Source organism: Bubalus kerabau, chromosome 10 (assembly GCF_029407905.1).
Source record: "Bubalus kerabau isolate K-KA32 ecotype Philippines breed swamp buffalo chromosome 10, PCC_UOA_SB_1v2, whole genome shotgun sequence".
In the NCBI taxonomy this organism is placed as follows: domain Eukaryota; kingdom Metazoa; phylum Chordata; class Mammalia; order Artiodactyla; family Bovidae; genus Bubalus; species Bubalus kerabau.
The window spans coordinates 25,549,708-25,563,861 of NC_073633.1; the positions used below are offsets into that span (position 1 = coordinate 25,549,708).

At 54.1% G+C, this 14,154-nt stretch overlaps 2 protein-coding genes across 4 annotated transcripts; one reads left to right on the top strand and one right to left on the bottom strand.

Annotated features, from left to right (window-relative positions):
- AP1G2 (adaptor related protein complex 1 subunit gamma 2) lies at positions 1-8,616 on the top strand. Its single transcript, XM_055537021.1, has 22 exons — positions 1-340; positions 714-918; positions 1,321-1,445; positions 1,587-1,728; positions 1,848-1,944; positions 2,114-2,190; positions 2,308-2,403; positions 2,795-2,875; positions 3,165-3,263; positions 3,434-3,489; positions 3,658-3,771; positions 3,939-4,079; positions 4,165-4,219; positions 4,300-4,422; positions 5,806-5,895; positions 5,986-6,113; positions 6,375-6,479; positions 6,773-6,896; positions 6,977-7,112; positions 7,763-7,926; positions 8,152-8,250; positions 8,338-8,616. The coding sequence occupies exons 1-22, from the start codon at positions 45-47 to the stop codon at positions 8,437-8,439; spliced, it is 2,655 nt and encodes an 884-aa protein (XP_055392996.1). The 5' UTR covers positions 1-44; the 3' UTR covers positions 8,440-8,616.
- Positions 7,564-12,799, bottom strand: THTPA (thiamine triphosphatase). 3 transcript variants are annotated; one of them, XM_055537025.1, is made up of 4 exons: positions 11,456-12,799; positions 11,149-11,293; positions 10,523-11,074; positions 7,564-9,417 (listed from the first exon to the last, which is right to left on the bottom strand). In XM_055537025.1, exons 3-4 carry the CDS (start codon positions 11,067-11,069, stop codon positions 9,305-9,307), a joined length of 660 nt encoding a protein of 219 aa, XP_055393000.1. In that variant the 5' UTR covers positions 11,070-11,074; positions 11,149-11,293; positions 11,456-12,799; the 3' UTR covers positions 7,564-9,304. The 3 variants fall into 3 exon arrangements, with proteins under 3 accessions (XP_055393000.1, XP_055392997.1, XP_055392998.1); XM_055537022.1 differs by lacking the exon at positions 11,149-11,293 and having other exon boundaries at positions 11,456-12,701; XM_055537023.1 differs by lacking the exon at positions 11,456-12,799 and having other exon boundaries at positions 11,149-11,431.
- Positions 12,800-14,154: the final 1,355 nt, after the last annotated feature.

Genomic DNA, 14,154 nt, shown 5'->3' on the forward strand with positions numbered 1-14,154 from the left:
AAGTTCAAAAAAAGGGGGGGGAATTGTCCTCTCCTTTGGGTGCGATGGATTCAAACCCAAGCTCTCAGAAGCTCTCCAGTGAAGGAGGCCTCTTGGGAAGTCCCAGGCCTGTTAGACAGTCTCGCCGCCTCGAAGTAGTTAAAAAGATCCTTCCCTTAAACTCTAAATCACAAAGGCCTGAGGTCAGAGGATTCAAGATTGCTCTGCACGGCGGCCAAAGAGGGGCGGGGTCCCACAATAGGGGCGGGGAGACGGAAGGATCAGACCAAGCCCGGACCTTCCTCAGGGCTTGGACCAGGAAGCGCTGGGGGGAGAGCAGCGGAGTTGAGACTGAAGCCAGGTGAGGCTGGCGTCCTGGTGTGGGGAAGCTGACACCGCCTGAGAAGGGGACGGGGGTCTCTGCGAAAGAAACAGCGCCGGGCTCTAGAAGGAAGGGAATAATTGAACTAGGGATGGGAAGCCAGGTGGAGACCCGCCTTTGGGGGGAAATAGGCGGGGTTCCAGCGCAGGCTCGGTAGCGACGGGTGCGGGGTGGGGCGAGGACGCATGCGTAATGGAGGTCTCGGGCGGGATTTGGGGACAGGGATCAGTTTTAGGGTGTCTTGGGACCCGGGCCCTCAGGAATCTGGTTTATTGCAAGCCTGTGCAGAAAAGGCCGGATGCTTACTGCCAGAGGGTTAAGGCCCTCTCCGTTTCCGGGCTCTGCCCGCCAGGATGGTGGCGTCCTCCCTGAAGCTTCAGGATCTAATCCAGGAGATTCGTGGGGCCAAGACCCAGGCCCAGGAGCGGGAGGTGATCCAGAAAGAGTGCGCCCACATCCGGGCCTCCTTCCGCGATGGGGACCCCCTGCACAACCACCGCCAGCTGGCCAAACTGCTCTACGTCCACATGTTAGGCTACCCCGCCCACTTTGGACAGGTACTGGGCGTGGACGCCTCCCGTCCGAGTTTGATGAGAGAAGCTAGTGGGGCACGGTAGCGAACACCCCCTCACTTACTTGTTTCTCGATTTCTTTATTCTGCGGAGTTTCTGGGCCCTCACAGGGTGTACCGCAGATCTCCTTGCCCTTACAACCCCAACTGGTCATCAGATGGACTGAACCCCTCATTCTCTGGCCAGCGCCATTCAAGGCCCCTCCTCTTCTCTCCCAGTCTTCGGTTTCCTTGAAACTAAATCTCCTAAACCTCTATTCTTGTTGAACGGGGCGGTCCTGGGGTATGCTGCCCCCACAGGTTAACCTGGTGTAAAGGAGAAAGAAAAGCCACGCTAGTGCCTCCGGTTTCACCCCTACCCCTTCCTGGTCTGCCCGCTTCCCTGTAGATGGAGTGCCTGAAACTGATCGCCTCCCCCAGGTTCACAGACAAGAGGGTGGGCTACCTGGGGGCCATGCTTCTACTGGATGAGAGGCAGGATGCCCACCTGCTCATTACCAACAGCATCAAGAAGTGAGAGGGTTCTGGGAAGCACTTGGAATCAGGGAGATGGGAGAGTGGGGAACTGGGAAATCCCAGGGGTTTGCCTGCTGTAGGTACTGGAGGACTGGACTTCTCAGAGGCTTGACTGACTGTCCTCCCCAAACTCTGCAGTGACCTGAGCCAGGGGATTGAGGCTGTCCAAGGCCTAGCCTTGTGCACACTGAGCACCATGGGCTCTGCTGAGATGTGCCGGGACTTGGCCCCAGAGGTGGAGAAGCTGCTCCTGCAGCCCAGCCCCTATGTGCGCAAGAAGGTGAGACAGCAGGTTCTAGGCTCTTGCTCCTGCACAAACTGTCCTGTCTGCCACATGATAGAGGTGGGGGATTCCATCCTGGCAGAGCCCCGCCCTCTCTGAGCCCCTGACCTCTGCAGGCTGTTCTGACTGCAGTACACATGATCCGGAAGGTCCCTGAACTCTCTGACATCTTCCTCCCACCCTGTGCCCAGCTGCTTCATGAACGCCACCATGGTAAGGCCACAGGGCTCCTCGTCCACTGCCTCAGCTCTGGCTGTGGGCAGCAGGGAGCCCTAGGACAGGAACAGTAGCTCCCAGGTGAAGGGCAGCATGTGCATGCAAACACGCACACAGTAGACTCCCCTGCGCCCTGTCCACCATTCGCTCCCTCGCCCTGACCCAGGCATCCTGCTGGGCACTGTCACGCTGATCACCGAGCTCTGCGAACGAAGCCCTGCAGCCCTCCAGCACTTTCGAAAGGTGGGCTGGTGAAGGGGTGGGCCCCGGGCCAGGAGGAGAAGGGCAGTGGGGTTGGAGGGGGCTGAAGGGAGAGAGGATTAGGAAGAATGCCCAGGTCAGGCTCTGCCCTCCCTGCAGGTGGTACCCCAGCTGGTGCACACCCTCCGGACTCTGGTGATGACAGGATGCTCCGCAGAACACAGCGTGTCTGGAGTCAGCGACCCATTCCTGCAGGTGGGCTGATCCTTCCCTGCTGCATCCCTGGAACAAAAAGCTTAGGCAGCCCATGGCCAGTGGTCCCCTCCCAGACAATACTTTGGTTCATCAGTAACTTGGGCAGGAGGGTAGCAGGCACCAGGTCATCCCAGGTCCAGTGTAGGGAGGGGGAGTGCCTGAAAACTAGAAAATCCAACTTGGTAACAATTTTTTTTTTTCAAAAGACTGTCCCCAGATCTCCTGGCCTCACTCATCTCTGAACCCTCCCAGGGCCCAAGGGGACAGAGGAGGCTGGGAGGAGGGAGCGCAAGGAGGCCGTTGGGGGCCAGCCAGACCCCTCACAGTGCTCTCAACGTTGGATTTCTGTCCTCAGCCCCTTACCCCCAACTTTTATTTAACCCAATTTCAGGTCCAGATACTTCGTCTGCTTCGGATTTTGGGCCGGAACCACGAGGAGAGCAGTGAGACCATGAATGACTTGCTGGCCCAGGTTGGGGTGGGGGCCTGGGTTATGGGTGTTGCTCTGTGATCCCACTGGCCTCGGCGTCCCTCCCATGACCACTCCCCATGCAGTGGCCAAATGATCGTGTCTCCATTTCTTTCTGGACTGTGGTCTCTCCGGAGGTCAGGGACACAGTCTGTTGCAGTGCAGTAGTCCCTGGCACATAGTTGGGGAGGGGGGGCGGGGGTGGAGGGGATGGCTAGACTTCTGTAAGCTGTTTGAGGGATGACATGAGGAAAGGACGGAGCCCCTTAGAGCTTCTCTCCCATCCACGCAGGTAGCCACAAACACGGACACCAGCCGAAATGCAGGCAATGCGGTTCTGTTTGAGACGGTGTTGACCATCATGGACATCCGCTCTGCCGCGGGCCTAAGGGTACCGTCCCCGAGGCCCCTCCCCTGGGCCCCTCCCACCCACGCCAGCCAGGGAGACAGGTCCTGTTCTCCAGTTTCTCCTCCCCACCCTGGGCACCCTGTGCCATGCAGTCCCCACTGCTGAATGAGCAGGCTGCTCCTTCCCTGACTCCCAACCTCTGCCTCCCATAGGTTCTAGCTGTCAACATTCTTGGCCGCTTCCTACTCAACAGTGACAGGAACATTAGGTAATAGGCCCAGGTGTCTGGCAGGGCTGTGCCACTGAGTCCTTGACCCTCTGCCCTCCTTCTTCCAGAATCTCCGGATTCACCAGCCTCTTATTTCCATGCCAGGGCAGGACGGGTGGGTAGAGGGCTGACGGCAGGGTATGCTAAGGACCCTCGTGCTCTGACCAGATATGTGGCGCTGACGTCCTTGCTGAAGCTGGTGCAGTCTGACCACAGTGCCGTGCAGCGGCACCGGCCCACCGTGGTGGAATGTCTGTGGGAACCTGATGCCTCCCTCAGCCGGTAAGCAGGGCAGAGGAACCATAGCAAAGAGTAGAGGGCCCAAGCACCAGGCCAGCTCAGCAGCTGGAGAAAAGGGACTAAGGAGACAGGTGCCTGGGAAAGGGGGCCCCAAAGAATGTCATGGGGTGACCTGGGAGACCTTGTCTAAACACACGTTTCTTCTCCAGGCGGGCCCTGGAACTGAGCCTGGCCCTGGTGAATAGCTCTAACGTGCGAGCCATGACCCAGGAACTGCAGGGCTTTCTGGAGTCCTGCCCCCCTGATCTACGGGCCGACTGTGCCTCTGGCATCCTACTGGCAGCAGAGAGGTGAGGGGATGGGTGCCCAGGAGGTAGAGAGGGTGGAATCCAGGGAGGGTCATTGCCAGGACTGAAGAGCCATGATGTTCCCTAGGTTCGCCCCAACCAAGCGGTGGCACATAGATGCCATCCTCCGTGTGCTGACAACGGTGAGGCAGGGGCTGGGCTGAGAGCTGGGTGGGGGCGGGCAGGGTTCACCACGCTGACCAAGCCACATTCACCCCTCCAGGCAGGCACCTATGTGCGCGATGATGCAGTGGCCAACCTGATCCAGCTGATTGGGGGTGCCCAGGAGCTCCACGCCTACTCTGTGCGCCGCCTCTACAGCGCCCTGGCTGAGGACATCTCCCAGGTACTGCTCCTTCCACCAGGCGCAGGGCTGTCCACCCGTCTCATCCCTTCCTGGGCTACCTGCTCCATACACCAGATTCCCAACTGTTTTTCCCCTAGAGTCACAGCTCTGTCTCGCTCTCTTTTTTATCCTCACAGCTTTCTACTTAGTAGAGGAGTCAATGAAGTACAGAGCCCTGCTTATAGTTAGAACACCTGGACTTCTGTCCTGGTTCTGTTACTTACTGTCTGTGCAACCACAGATGACTCATTGAACTTTCTTCATACCAGGTCTACTCAGCATTCTACCCTGCCTACCACCCAGAGCTGTCTTGGTCAAACAGGATATAGATAAAAGCTCTTTTTGCATGTATTAGTTCTTATTACTACCTTGAATGCTGAGTGAATTCACAGATGCCAACCAATAACCAATATGCCAATACCCCTTTCCATATTACTTTAGTAGGCTAGGCAGAAACCACCTACCCCTTCCTCAAAGGAGGACCCCCTCACTTCATCCTCACCGCACCCCTTGTGGTTAGGCCATGGGAGGGGGGCGGGGTTGTTTTGTTTTTGGTATTTCTTTCTGAATTTTATCCTACAGCACTTTTAAAAACTGAAACAATTGATTCACAATACTGTGTTAGTTTCAGGCGTACAACAAAGGGATCCAGTTATAAGATGATTATTTTCCTAATGTGGATCATTTTTTAAAAATCTTTATTGAATTTGTTGCAATATTGCTTCTGTTTTATATATATATATATATTTTTTGGCCCTGAGGTATGTGGGATCTGAGCTCCCCAACCAGGAATCAAACACATACCCTCTGCATTGGAAGGCAAAGTCTTAATGACTGGACTGACAGGGAAGTCCCAAGATTATTTTCCATTATAGATTATAACAAGATACTGAATGTAGTTCCCCGTGCTATACAGTAAACCCTTGCATATTTATTTTATATATAGTAGTTTGTATCAGTTTATCTCCATACTCCTAATTTATCCTTCCCATCCTTTGCCCCATTGGTAACCATAAGTTTGTTTTCTATTGCTGTGAGTGTTTCTGTTTTGTGTATGGATTCATTTGCAATATCTTTTAGATTTCTCACAGATATCATACCATTTGTCTTTCTCTGGCTTATTTCACTTAGTATAATCGTGAGATCTGTTGTAAGCCATGTAGTTCTTATACTTGGCCACTAGAGGGCAGAGGAAGCCCAGGAGCCAGGACAGAGCCCGGAACTAACACAACTGCTCATAACTGCTCCCTGTGCCAAGGCCCTTCCCTTTCCCCACCCCTGCAAACTCTACTATCTCTGCACTGCCTAAAGGGATGTCACGGGGTCTGGAAGTGAGGAGGGGACCCAGACGCTGTTTCTCAGCATGTTTCTCATCCCCCACAGCAGCCACTGGTGCAGGTGGCAGCCTGGTGCATCGGGGAATACGGAGACCTCCTGCTGGAGGGGACCTGTGAGGAAACCGAGCCCCTGCAAGTGGGTCCTGCGTTGGGGGTACACTGAGGAGGGACATGTGAGGGGAGTCAAAGCCGGCCCCAGAATCACTCTCTGTGTGCTCCCTGGAAGGTGGAGAAAGAGGAGGTGTTGGCACTGCTGGAAAGGGTGCTGCAGTCCCAGATGTCCCTGCCAGCCACCAGGGGATATGCCCTCACGGCCCTCATGAAGCTCAGCACCCGGCTCCATGGGGACAACAAGTAAGACTGGGTCCCGGCCCCTCCCACAGAGCCTCTTCTTCGTACCTCCAGCGAGAGATGTCCCTTCACCATGGCCCCCAGTTTCTGAGTTACCCTCCAGGCCTGCACCTCCATCCCCAGCCCCCTGTCCTTGGGTCCTTTTGAGCCAAGTATCGTGGGTCTCTCCCTGCTCTGTGGGGGCCTCTTCCTTCCCTGCTGCATCCTAGAGGTGAAGGGCAGGACAGATGGCCCGTCCCAGTCACAGACCATCCTGTGGCCCAGCCGCATCTGCCAGGTGATGTCCATCTACGGGAGTTGCCAGAACGTGGAGCTGCAGCAGCGGGCGGTGGAGTATAACGCCCTCTTCCGGAAGTACGACCACTTGAGGTGCGCCGCTGACGGTGTGGGACCCAACCCCCAGCTCGCTCCTTATGTCCCTTTCTGGGTGCAGGGGTCGCAGCCTTACCTGTGCCCGCCCACAGTTCATGGACGCTAAGTGGGCTTCCCACCCTCCTTGTTCATCTGAAAGCCAGTAAAACTGTTCCGTCGTAGGAAATCAGAGGGGTACTTCTGACCCACCATGAGCCCAGGTCTCTCATATTCTTACCCCTCCTCCCACACATCTCTTGTGAAAACCCCAGGGTCTACCCAGAGGGGTACACCTGCCTTCTTCCTCTCAGGGCTGCCGTCCTGGAAAAGATGCCTCTTGTGGAGCGGGGTGGCCCTCAGGTCGATGAGGAAGCAAAGGAAAGCAAAGAAGTAGCCCAGCTTTCGGAAGCAGCCCCTGTCCCCACAGAGACCCAGGTGAGAAGCCAGGGGAGCCCTGGGGGAAGAGCATGGTCCAGCTTCCATACCGAGCCCTGACCCTTCTGCCCTCTCTCCAGGCCTCAAAGCTCTTGGATCTGTTAGATCTCCTGGATGGCCCTTCTGACAATGCCCAGCACCCTCCCCCTCTGGATCCCAGCCCAGGAGACACTTTGATACACCTCCTTGACCTTCCCTGCACTCCCCCACCCCCTGGTAAGCCTCAGCAAAGGGGAGATGTCTTAAAGAAGGGGCGGTGGAAATAGATGCTTCCCCTTCTAAGCTGAGGACCGAGATTCGGATTCCCTCGTCCCTGCTGTGTGCTCCCATCACATCCCCATCTTAGTAAAAGGATTCATTAGATCATACAGTCCCCTCCTGGACACCCTCCAATGTCTTTGGCCCCGGGGTCCTGCTTCCTCCCTGCCCACCTCACAGGCTTTCCCACTGCCCGCTCCACTGGCCCCTCTCAACTCCCAGGCCCTCTTACCTCAAGCCCTTGGTGTTCATATTCTTTTCACATGGAATGTTCTTTCCCCAGCACATTAAAATAACTGGCTCATTCTCCATCTTCAGCCTCAGCTGAAATGTCAGATGCTTTCCCTCCCTCTCCTGCTTAAGTTAATTCCCCCCACAGGTTATTTCCTTGAAAGCACCAGTTACAGACTGTGATTGTTTTCTTGTTTATTGTTTTTCTCTCCTAAGCTATGAGCTCCACTGGGGACCTCATCTTCTTGTCCACTCGATCATTAGCATCTGGAGCAGTTCTCTGCACCCAGTGGGTGCTCATTTAATTTTTCTTGCATGAATGAATGAACTGTTATCTTCAGCCCATATACTGAGTCACTTCTCTCTCCCTACGGTAGCTCCCATCCCAAATCTCAAAGTATTTGAGCGTGAAGGACTTCAGCTGAATCTTTCTTTTGTTCGACCCCCTGGAACCTCTACTTTGCTGTTAATCACTGTCACTGCCACCAACACCTCAGGGGGTGACGTCACCCACTTCATCTGCCAGGCGGCTGTGCCTAAGGTTTGTAGAAGACCAGGACTCAGGTAGCCTGGATACTCCAGGAGAAAAAGCCACTAAGTAGAGGAGGTGCTGGGGGTGGAGGGAGGGTGAGATGAGAAGGGAGCGACTGCAGAGACAGGCACTTGGGGAGTCGCGGGAAGAGGGTGTAAAACTACTGGGTGTGGAGTGGTTGCCTGAGCCAGCCAGCTGCCTTACTGTGTGCTCTGTCCAACCTCCTGTGTTCAGAGTTTCCAGCTGCAGCTACAGGCCCCCAGTGGAGACACTGTTCCAGCCCAAGGTGGCCTTCCCATGACCCAACTGCTCAGAATCCTCAATCCTAACAAGGTGAGCTCCAGGAGCCCCTCGAGGCTAAGACCTAGGGCAGGGAGGAGTCATCTGTGCTTACCCTGGTCTTCGCTCTCCTATTCCTAGGCCCCCTTGCGGCTGAAGTTGCGCCTCACCTACGACCACTTTGGCCAGTCGGTACAGGAAATCTTTGAGGTGAACAACTTGCCGGTGGAGACATGGCAATAACTCAGCCTCCACTCAAAGCCTGAACTCCTGTGCCCCCAGATCAGGAGCTACTTGGATCCATATCTGAGGGTGACCAGCAGGTGGCACTCTGGTCCTGTCCTTGCTGCTGCAGAAACTGGGGTGGGGGGAACCCCACAAATGATGAAAGCCAATAAAGCCCTAGGGGTCAAAGCCATATTTGAGGTAGAAAATGTATGTGAATAACAGACAGGGAAGAGCCTTCTTACACAGGAAGTAGGTATCTTGCCCTAAGCTTTTGGAACTGGTTTCAACAAAGGAAGGTTTTCCTTCTACCCCTTTTCTGGCTGGGGAGCAGATGTGCCCCTAAACCTCCACAGGAGGCACTCTACTCTCTAGGCCAGGGCAGGGCACAGGGGTAACATCAAACCAGAAGTTCTAGATCTCTAACAGGAATCCTCACCAGCTTCCCCAAGCTGCTGCTGTTCCCTGTAGCCCCGGGCAGGGAAATCCCTGCTGCCTCCCCTCCTCTCTAACTCAGCTGTAAGACAGTTTAGGAGCCGCTGGCAGAATCAATGGCATCGACCAAGGGAGGGGGGTGGCAAGGGATTTTCCTGTGCTTAACTACTGATCACGGCTAAGTGGAAATCCTATAAACACGAGCGGAAATCAATGGAGGCTGCTTAGCGGCCAGGGGAGAGGGGCGGCCCACAGATTGCATCTGACGGATGAGGGAGAGGAGGCAGCCAGGGAAGGCTCCAGGAAGGATAGCGGAGGGTAGGGTGAAGGAACAGGCAGAGCTGGAGCGAGAGGAGTCACTGTGGGAAGGGGAGCCAGAAGGGAAGAGGCACGGTGAGCCCAGGAATAAAGCTTCTCAGCCCCGTGTCATGTCCAGATCTCCAGTCCCCTAAGGCTTCTCTTTGGAGCTGTACACTTCTAGCAGGCGCTGGTAGTCCTGGGGCCGGAAGCGCTGCAGGTACACAATCAGCTTGGCAGGTGCCCTCTCCTGCGCCAGCACACCTACAGGCAAAAGGAGAATGAGGAGAAAACCAGACAGCCACAAATACTGTGCCTCTCCCTGCCCACGAAGCTGGACCCCAAGTTGTTTCCAAGGCAGCACTGAGATTCCGAACGCCAGCCAACCAGCTTATCTAACCCACCAGCCTACTCCCTGATTGGCCTGGGGAAGCGGGGCCGAAGAGGGCCACTTGAGGCAGAAGTGGGCCTAGGAAGCCAAGCACGAGCCTCTCCTCTGGCAAGGAGAAGTGGTGAAGGGCACTCAGGTGCCAGGAAGACAGAGGGTGCCTCAATAGCAACTCATTTCAGTTACTGCTCCTGCCCCCCAATCAAGATTAAAGCCTCTCCAGGCAGGCCAAAGCTCATTAGCTTGGTAATGAAGCACATGCAGAGATGCACACACAGAAAGAAACCAAGGGGTGTAGAAAGGAGAAGCAGCTACGACCATGAATGAGGAGGGATTTGCAGAGAATTCTAGCCTCTGTGGTGTGGAGCCACAATTAGCCAGTGTCTGATTGTTAGTGCCTGGCAGCATGCTGGGCCGATAGCAGGGAACTCAGTGTAGGTTTGCTGAGGAGGCAAGAGCAACATCCCAGGGCTGTAAGGCCCCGTGGGAGGCACAACCCTGTACTTGCATGGATGAACTGTGTACAGGGGAGCTAAGCCTGGGAACAGAACCAACCTGCTTTGCCCCGCTTTCTGTCGTATGGGAACAACATTCTTGACTTTTACTCAAGCCAGTAGGACCAATGAGGATTTCATTATAAAAATCAGAGGACAGGAGTTGAGGGGAGAAAGGATGGATGGAAAGATTGAAGAAGAGAACTGACAAATGGAATCGAAGGATACCTGGAGGGGCTGGAGGTATGAGAATGACATGAGCAAATGGCTGGGGAGGATTAGAGACACACGGAAAGATTCAGTGCAGGTTACCCAGCTACTGCAAAAGACAAACCGGATTTGATAGAGCCCTGAGCAAACTGGGTCCTCTAGAAAACTGCTAAAATAATTCCTCTTAAAGAAATAGCCTCGAGACATCCCCGACAATTGGCCCAGTGGGTACACTCAGAAGAAGAACAAGGGAAGGACAGAAGAGCCTCTCCCTCACCAAGCAGGCTGCTGAGGTGGTGGATCTTCTCCAGGGCAGCTGGGACTTCAGCCTCCTTGTGCACCAGCGCCTCTACCTCACCCACAGCGTAGCCAAAGTCAGCTGTATCCAGGTCCACCCTGAGCAGCCGCTCCTCTCCGTCAGCTCCGGACAGCACCAGTTTCCAGGCACTGCGCTTCGTCACAAAACTAGCTACTAACTGCAGCCCCAGGGGGCCCAACACAGGCGCCACGCCCCCAGCCCCCGGGACCTCAGCCCCCAGCACCTCACACAGCTGGACCACAATTGAAGGCTCAGCTGTGAGTTCCGTGTACTCAGTGTGGGGTCCTGAGACACTTGCCGCTCCGGGACATTTGAGCTCCCATCCACTGCCTTCTCGCTGTCGCAGCCAGTGATCAGCTCGCATGAGGCTCAGCTCAGGGGTGTCATAGTAGCTGTCTCGGAAAGTGACTCGGTGCTCCAGGGTACCCCCCAACTCCTGCAGCCGCTCCTCTGTGCCGGGCCCGGGAACGAACTTTCGCTCCACTTCAATCAGGCCCTGGGCCATGCTACCTGCAATCAATCAACAAACACTGATGAGCTCCCGAAGATCCCTCCCCCCGGAAGAACTTGTGAGGGGCACACACCGTCGCAGGGCTGTCTGTCGGGGGTCCTTCCTCCTTCTGTGATGGATGGCCCTGTCTGTCTCTGATGTTTTTTAAGGCTCAGCAACAGGCACAAGTCTCCAGTTAGATCCCTTCTCCTGCTGATGTCCTAAATCCAAAGGATTCCCTGGAAAATCCAAGGGGTCTCTAGAAAGCAAGCCGTGTAGCGGGGTATCCTTTCAACGCCCCTCGCTCGACATACGCTACCCCGGGAGTACGGCTACTCACTGCGGGAGATGACCCCGCCCGATCCCCCCAGAACACCGACCCGCGGAGCCTCGGGTCTCACCTGAAAGCCCTAGGGTCTCCCTCTCGCGGGACCTGGAGTAAGGGGAAGGAAGCCCACGCCACGCCCGCGAGGAATGCCGGAAGCAGTTCCTGGCTCCGGACCTCGGCCCGGTTCTCTGCGCACGGGGGAGGTCCCAGCACAAGCGGCCATATTAGGCCCGATGTAGCGATGCCGAGGGCAGGCTTGGGCCGAAAAGCCTGCTAAGTTGTGAGGGGCCGCAACCTCCACGGTGGGCCAAGAGCAAGGATGGCCCCCTCCGCTCTGCTCCTCATTCCAGACCTCTCCCAGCTCCCGAGGGGCGGCCCGGGTCTCAGGCCGCAGGCTGAGCCTGACACCCTGGAGCCCGGGTGCATGATGGGAGATGTAGTTCCGAAGGGAAACTTTGCTTTCTTGCCCCACTCGTCGCTATGGTGACAGGAAAGCTTCGATTGACGCCTGTGGGAGTCTATCTAAAGTTAAGTCGGATGGAAAAGGAACTCAGACCCCATTCCCGCCTTCAACCCTCTCACTTCGTTGGCAGATGGGCCTGGAATACAAGCCACTCACTCAGACCCTGTCCAGCAGATACTTAATTGACTATTGTGGTGGCCCATTAAATGCAGGCAATGAGCTGGGGGAAGAAAAAAGATAGCTAAGACCAGTCTAGTTACTCTAGACTCTGGAGTTTTAAAGGGGAGTTGAAACATCCCCAAGAATGTTCAGGATAACGGTGGATGGGAGAGTTGTTTTTGTGTGTGTGCAGCTTCAGGGATCTCAGTTCCTGGCCAGGAATTGAACACCAGCCTCCCACAGTGAAAGCCAGAATTCTAACTACTAGGTCACCAGGGAAGCCCCCTCCCCCAACGACTTTCTGTAAGAGGAGGAAATGATATTTTGGATGAAAACTAAAGACATGATGGGATTGCAACGACTGGAGGTAGAAACAGCATGAGCAAAGACCCAAAAGCTGGAGAGCACCTGGCCAGTGTTTAAGGGAAAAGAGATGAAGCTGGAAATACCGCTGAGCAGACTGGAAAAGGCTTTTTCATGCCAAACTGAGCAGTTTGTCTGTTTCCTGTGGCCCCTGTGCAGGCTTTGTCAGGAATAGGAGAAACACTTGTATTCATTTAAAATATAGGAAGACATGAGAATGGCCCTCTGACTGCTTTGGGAGACAAAACAGAGAATGCTGCTTCTCCTTACTCCCTCCCAGGGTTATGATTACCTGGAGGCATCTACTGTATGTCTGGTTTTTTGGGTAAGGTAGCTTACTGAGAAACAGTGGTTCTTGTCAACTCCTGGCTTCCCTCCTATGATGGGTGAGAAGGGCTAGGTTCTTTACACTTATCCTTTACCCAGTATGTTTTTGGAAACACATGACTCATGGGAAGTACCGTGGAGAGGACACTGGTTTACAGACATGGTGTCTTGAACCTGGCATGTTTTGAATGTTTATCTGCAATCGCCCACCCCCCCACCCCCACCCACCCAATGACAGGAACCAGTGTGCAGGGAAGAGAGGGATCCCAGCCCCTAACTCCTTTCATTGGTCTGCTTTTCATCTGTCCTTTGCTTTTAAGTTTTGTTGCTCAAAGTAAGAAGACTTAATCTCTTCCTTGAGTTATAGGGTTCAAATCCAGTAGGGCAGAGGCAGCAGTTTAAAGAGAAAGAAAGATTAGACTCTGAAGTCAGTCAGACCTGGAGTCAACTCCGGTCTTCACTTTATTGGTGTTTGGTGTTGGGAAAGATACTCTACCTCCTGAAATCTCTGTTTTGTCTTTAGTAAAATGTGGACTCCCTCACAGATAAGTGTGAGGATTCAGTGACATACTGTCACATCATAGAGATTCAAAATATTAGTTTCTTTCTCCTTCCTTTTTTCCTGTGAACTCTAGGACTTTTTTTTTTCTTCTTCTATTAATAGAAGTAGGCTGTAGCAGCTAGTATGGGCTCTGGAGTCTGAGCATCAGGATTTGGATCCTGGCTGGGTCATTTACTGGCCATGTGACCTTGGGCCAGTGAATTGTTTGTGCCCTGGTTTCTGGTGCCAGGGGAAAGAATCTGCCTGCTGATGCAGGAGACACAAGAGACACAGGTTCAATCCCTGGGTTGGAAAAACCCCGTGAAGGAGGAAATGGCAACCCACTCCAGTATTCTTGCCTGGAAAATCCCATGGACAGAGGAGCCTGTTGGGCTATATAGTCCATGGAATCTCTAAGAATCAGACAGGGCTGAGCATACATGCAGGCCTTCCTAACTGTAAAATGAGACTAGTTGTGGAGATTAAATAAGTTAATATATGTTAAAGTGCTTGGTACTGTCCCTAAGCACTCATTAAGTTTCAGCAGTTATTAGAATATAACGGAGTTTATGTGAGCTGATAAACTGAAAATAAGGATGGGGAACCAGGCCCTCTCCCCACCCCACCCGCACCCAACTCTGGGGACTATGTGACTGCGTGAAGGAGACAGAAGCTCCGGTGACTCAGAGTAATTGCTGCGGCTGACAAGGTTCTATAGTGCCCAACTGGAAGGGAGGGGAATTAATAAGGCAAAAAGAAGGGAGTTAAAGTGAGAAAAAAAAAAAAGAGAGAGAGCGAGAGCGAGGTCTCTGGTGGTTCTGGAAAGCTCGTAGAAGCCATGGCTTGCTCTAGAGCTGATTAAAAAAAAAATAGTAATAATAACAAGACACATGTATATTTCTGTAGACAGAAGAAAGAG

What these genes read in the sequence shown, in the direction of transcription:
- THTPA (XM_055537025.1), bottom strand. Translation starts at nt 11,069, where the DNA reads ATGGCCCAGGGCCTGATTGAAGTGGAGCGAAAGTTCGTTCCCGGGCCC. An exon ending in CCACCTCAGCAGCCTGCTTG is followed by an intron (nt 9,418 to 10,522) that starts GTGAGGGAGAGG and finishes TTTTGCCTGTAG; the next exon opens with GTGTGCTGGCGCAGGAGAGG.
- AP1G2 (XM_055537021.1), top strand. Translation starts at nt 45, where the DNA reads ATGGATTCAAACCCAAGCTCTCAGAAGCTCTCCAGTGAAGGAGGCCTC. An exon ending in AACAGTGACAGGAACATTAG is followed by an intron (nt 3,490 to 3,657) that starts GTAATAGGCCCA and finishes TGCTCTGACCAG; the next exon opens with ATATGTGGCGCTGACGTCCT. An exon ending in TGGCTGAGGACATCTCCCAG is followed by an intron (nt 4,423 to 5,805) that starts GTACTGCTCCTT and finishes CATCCCCCACAG; the next exon opens with CAGCCACTGGTGCAGGTGGC.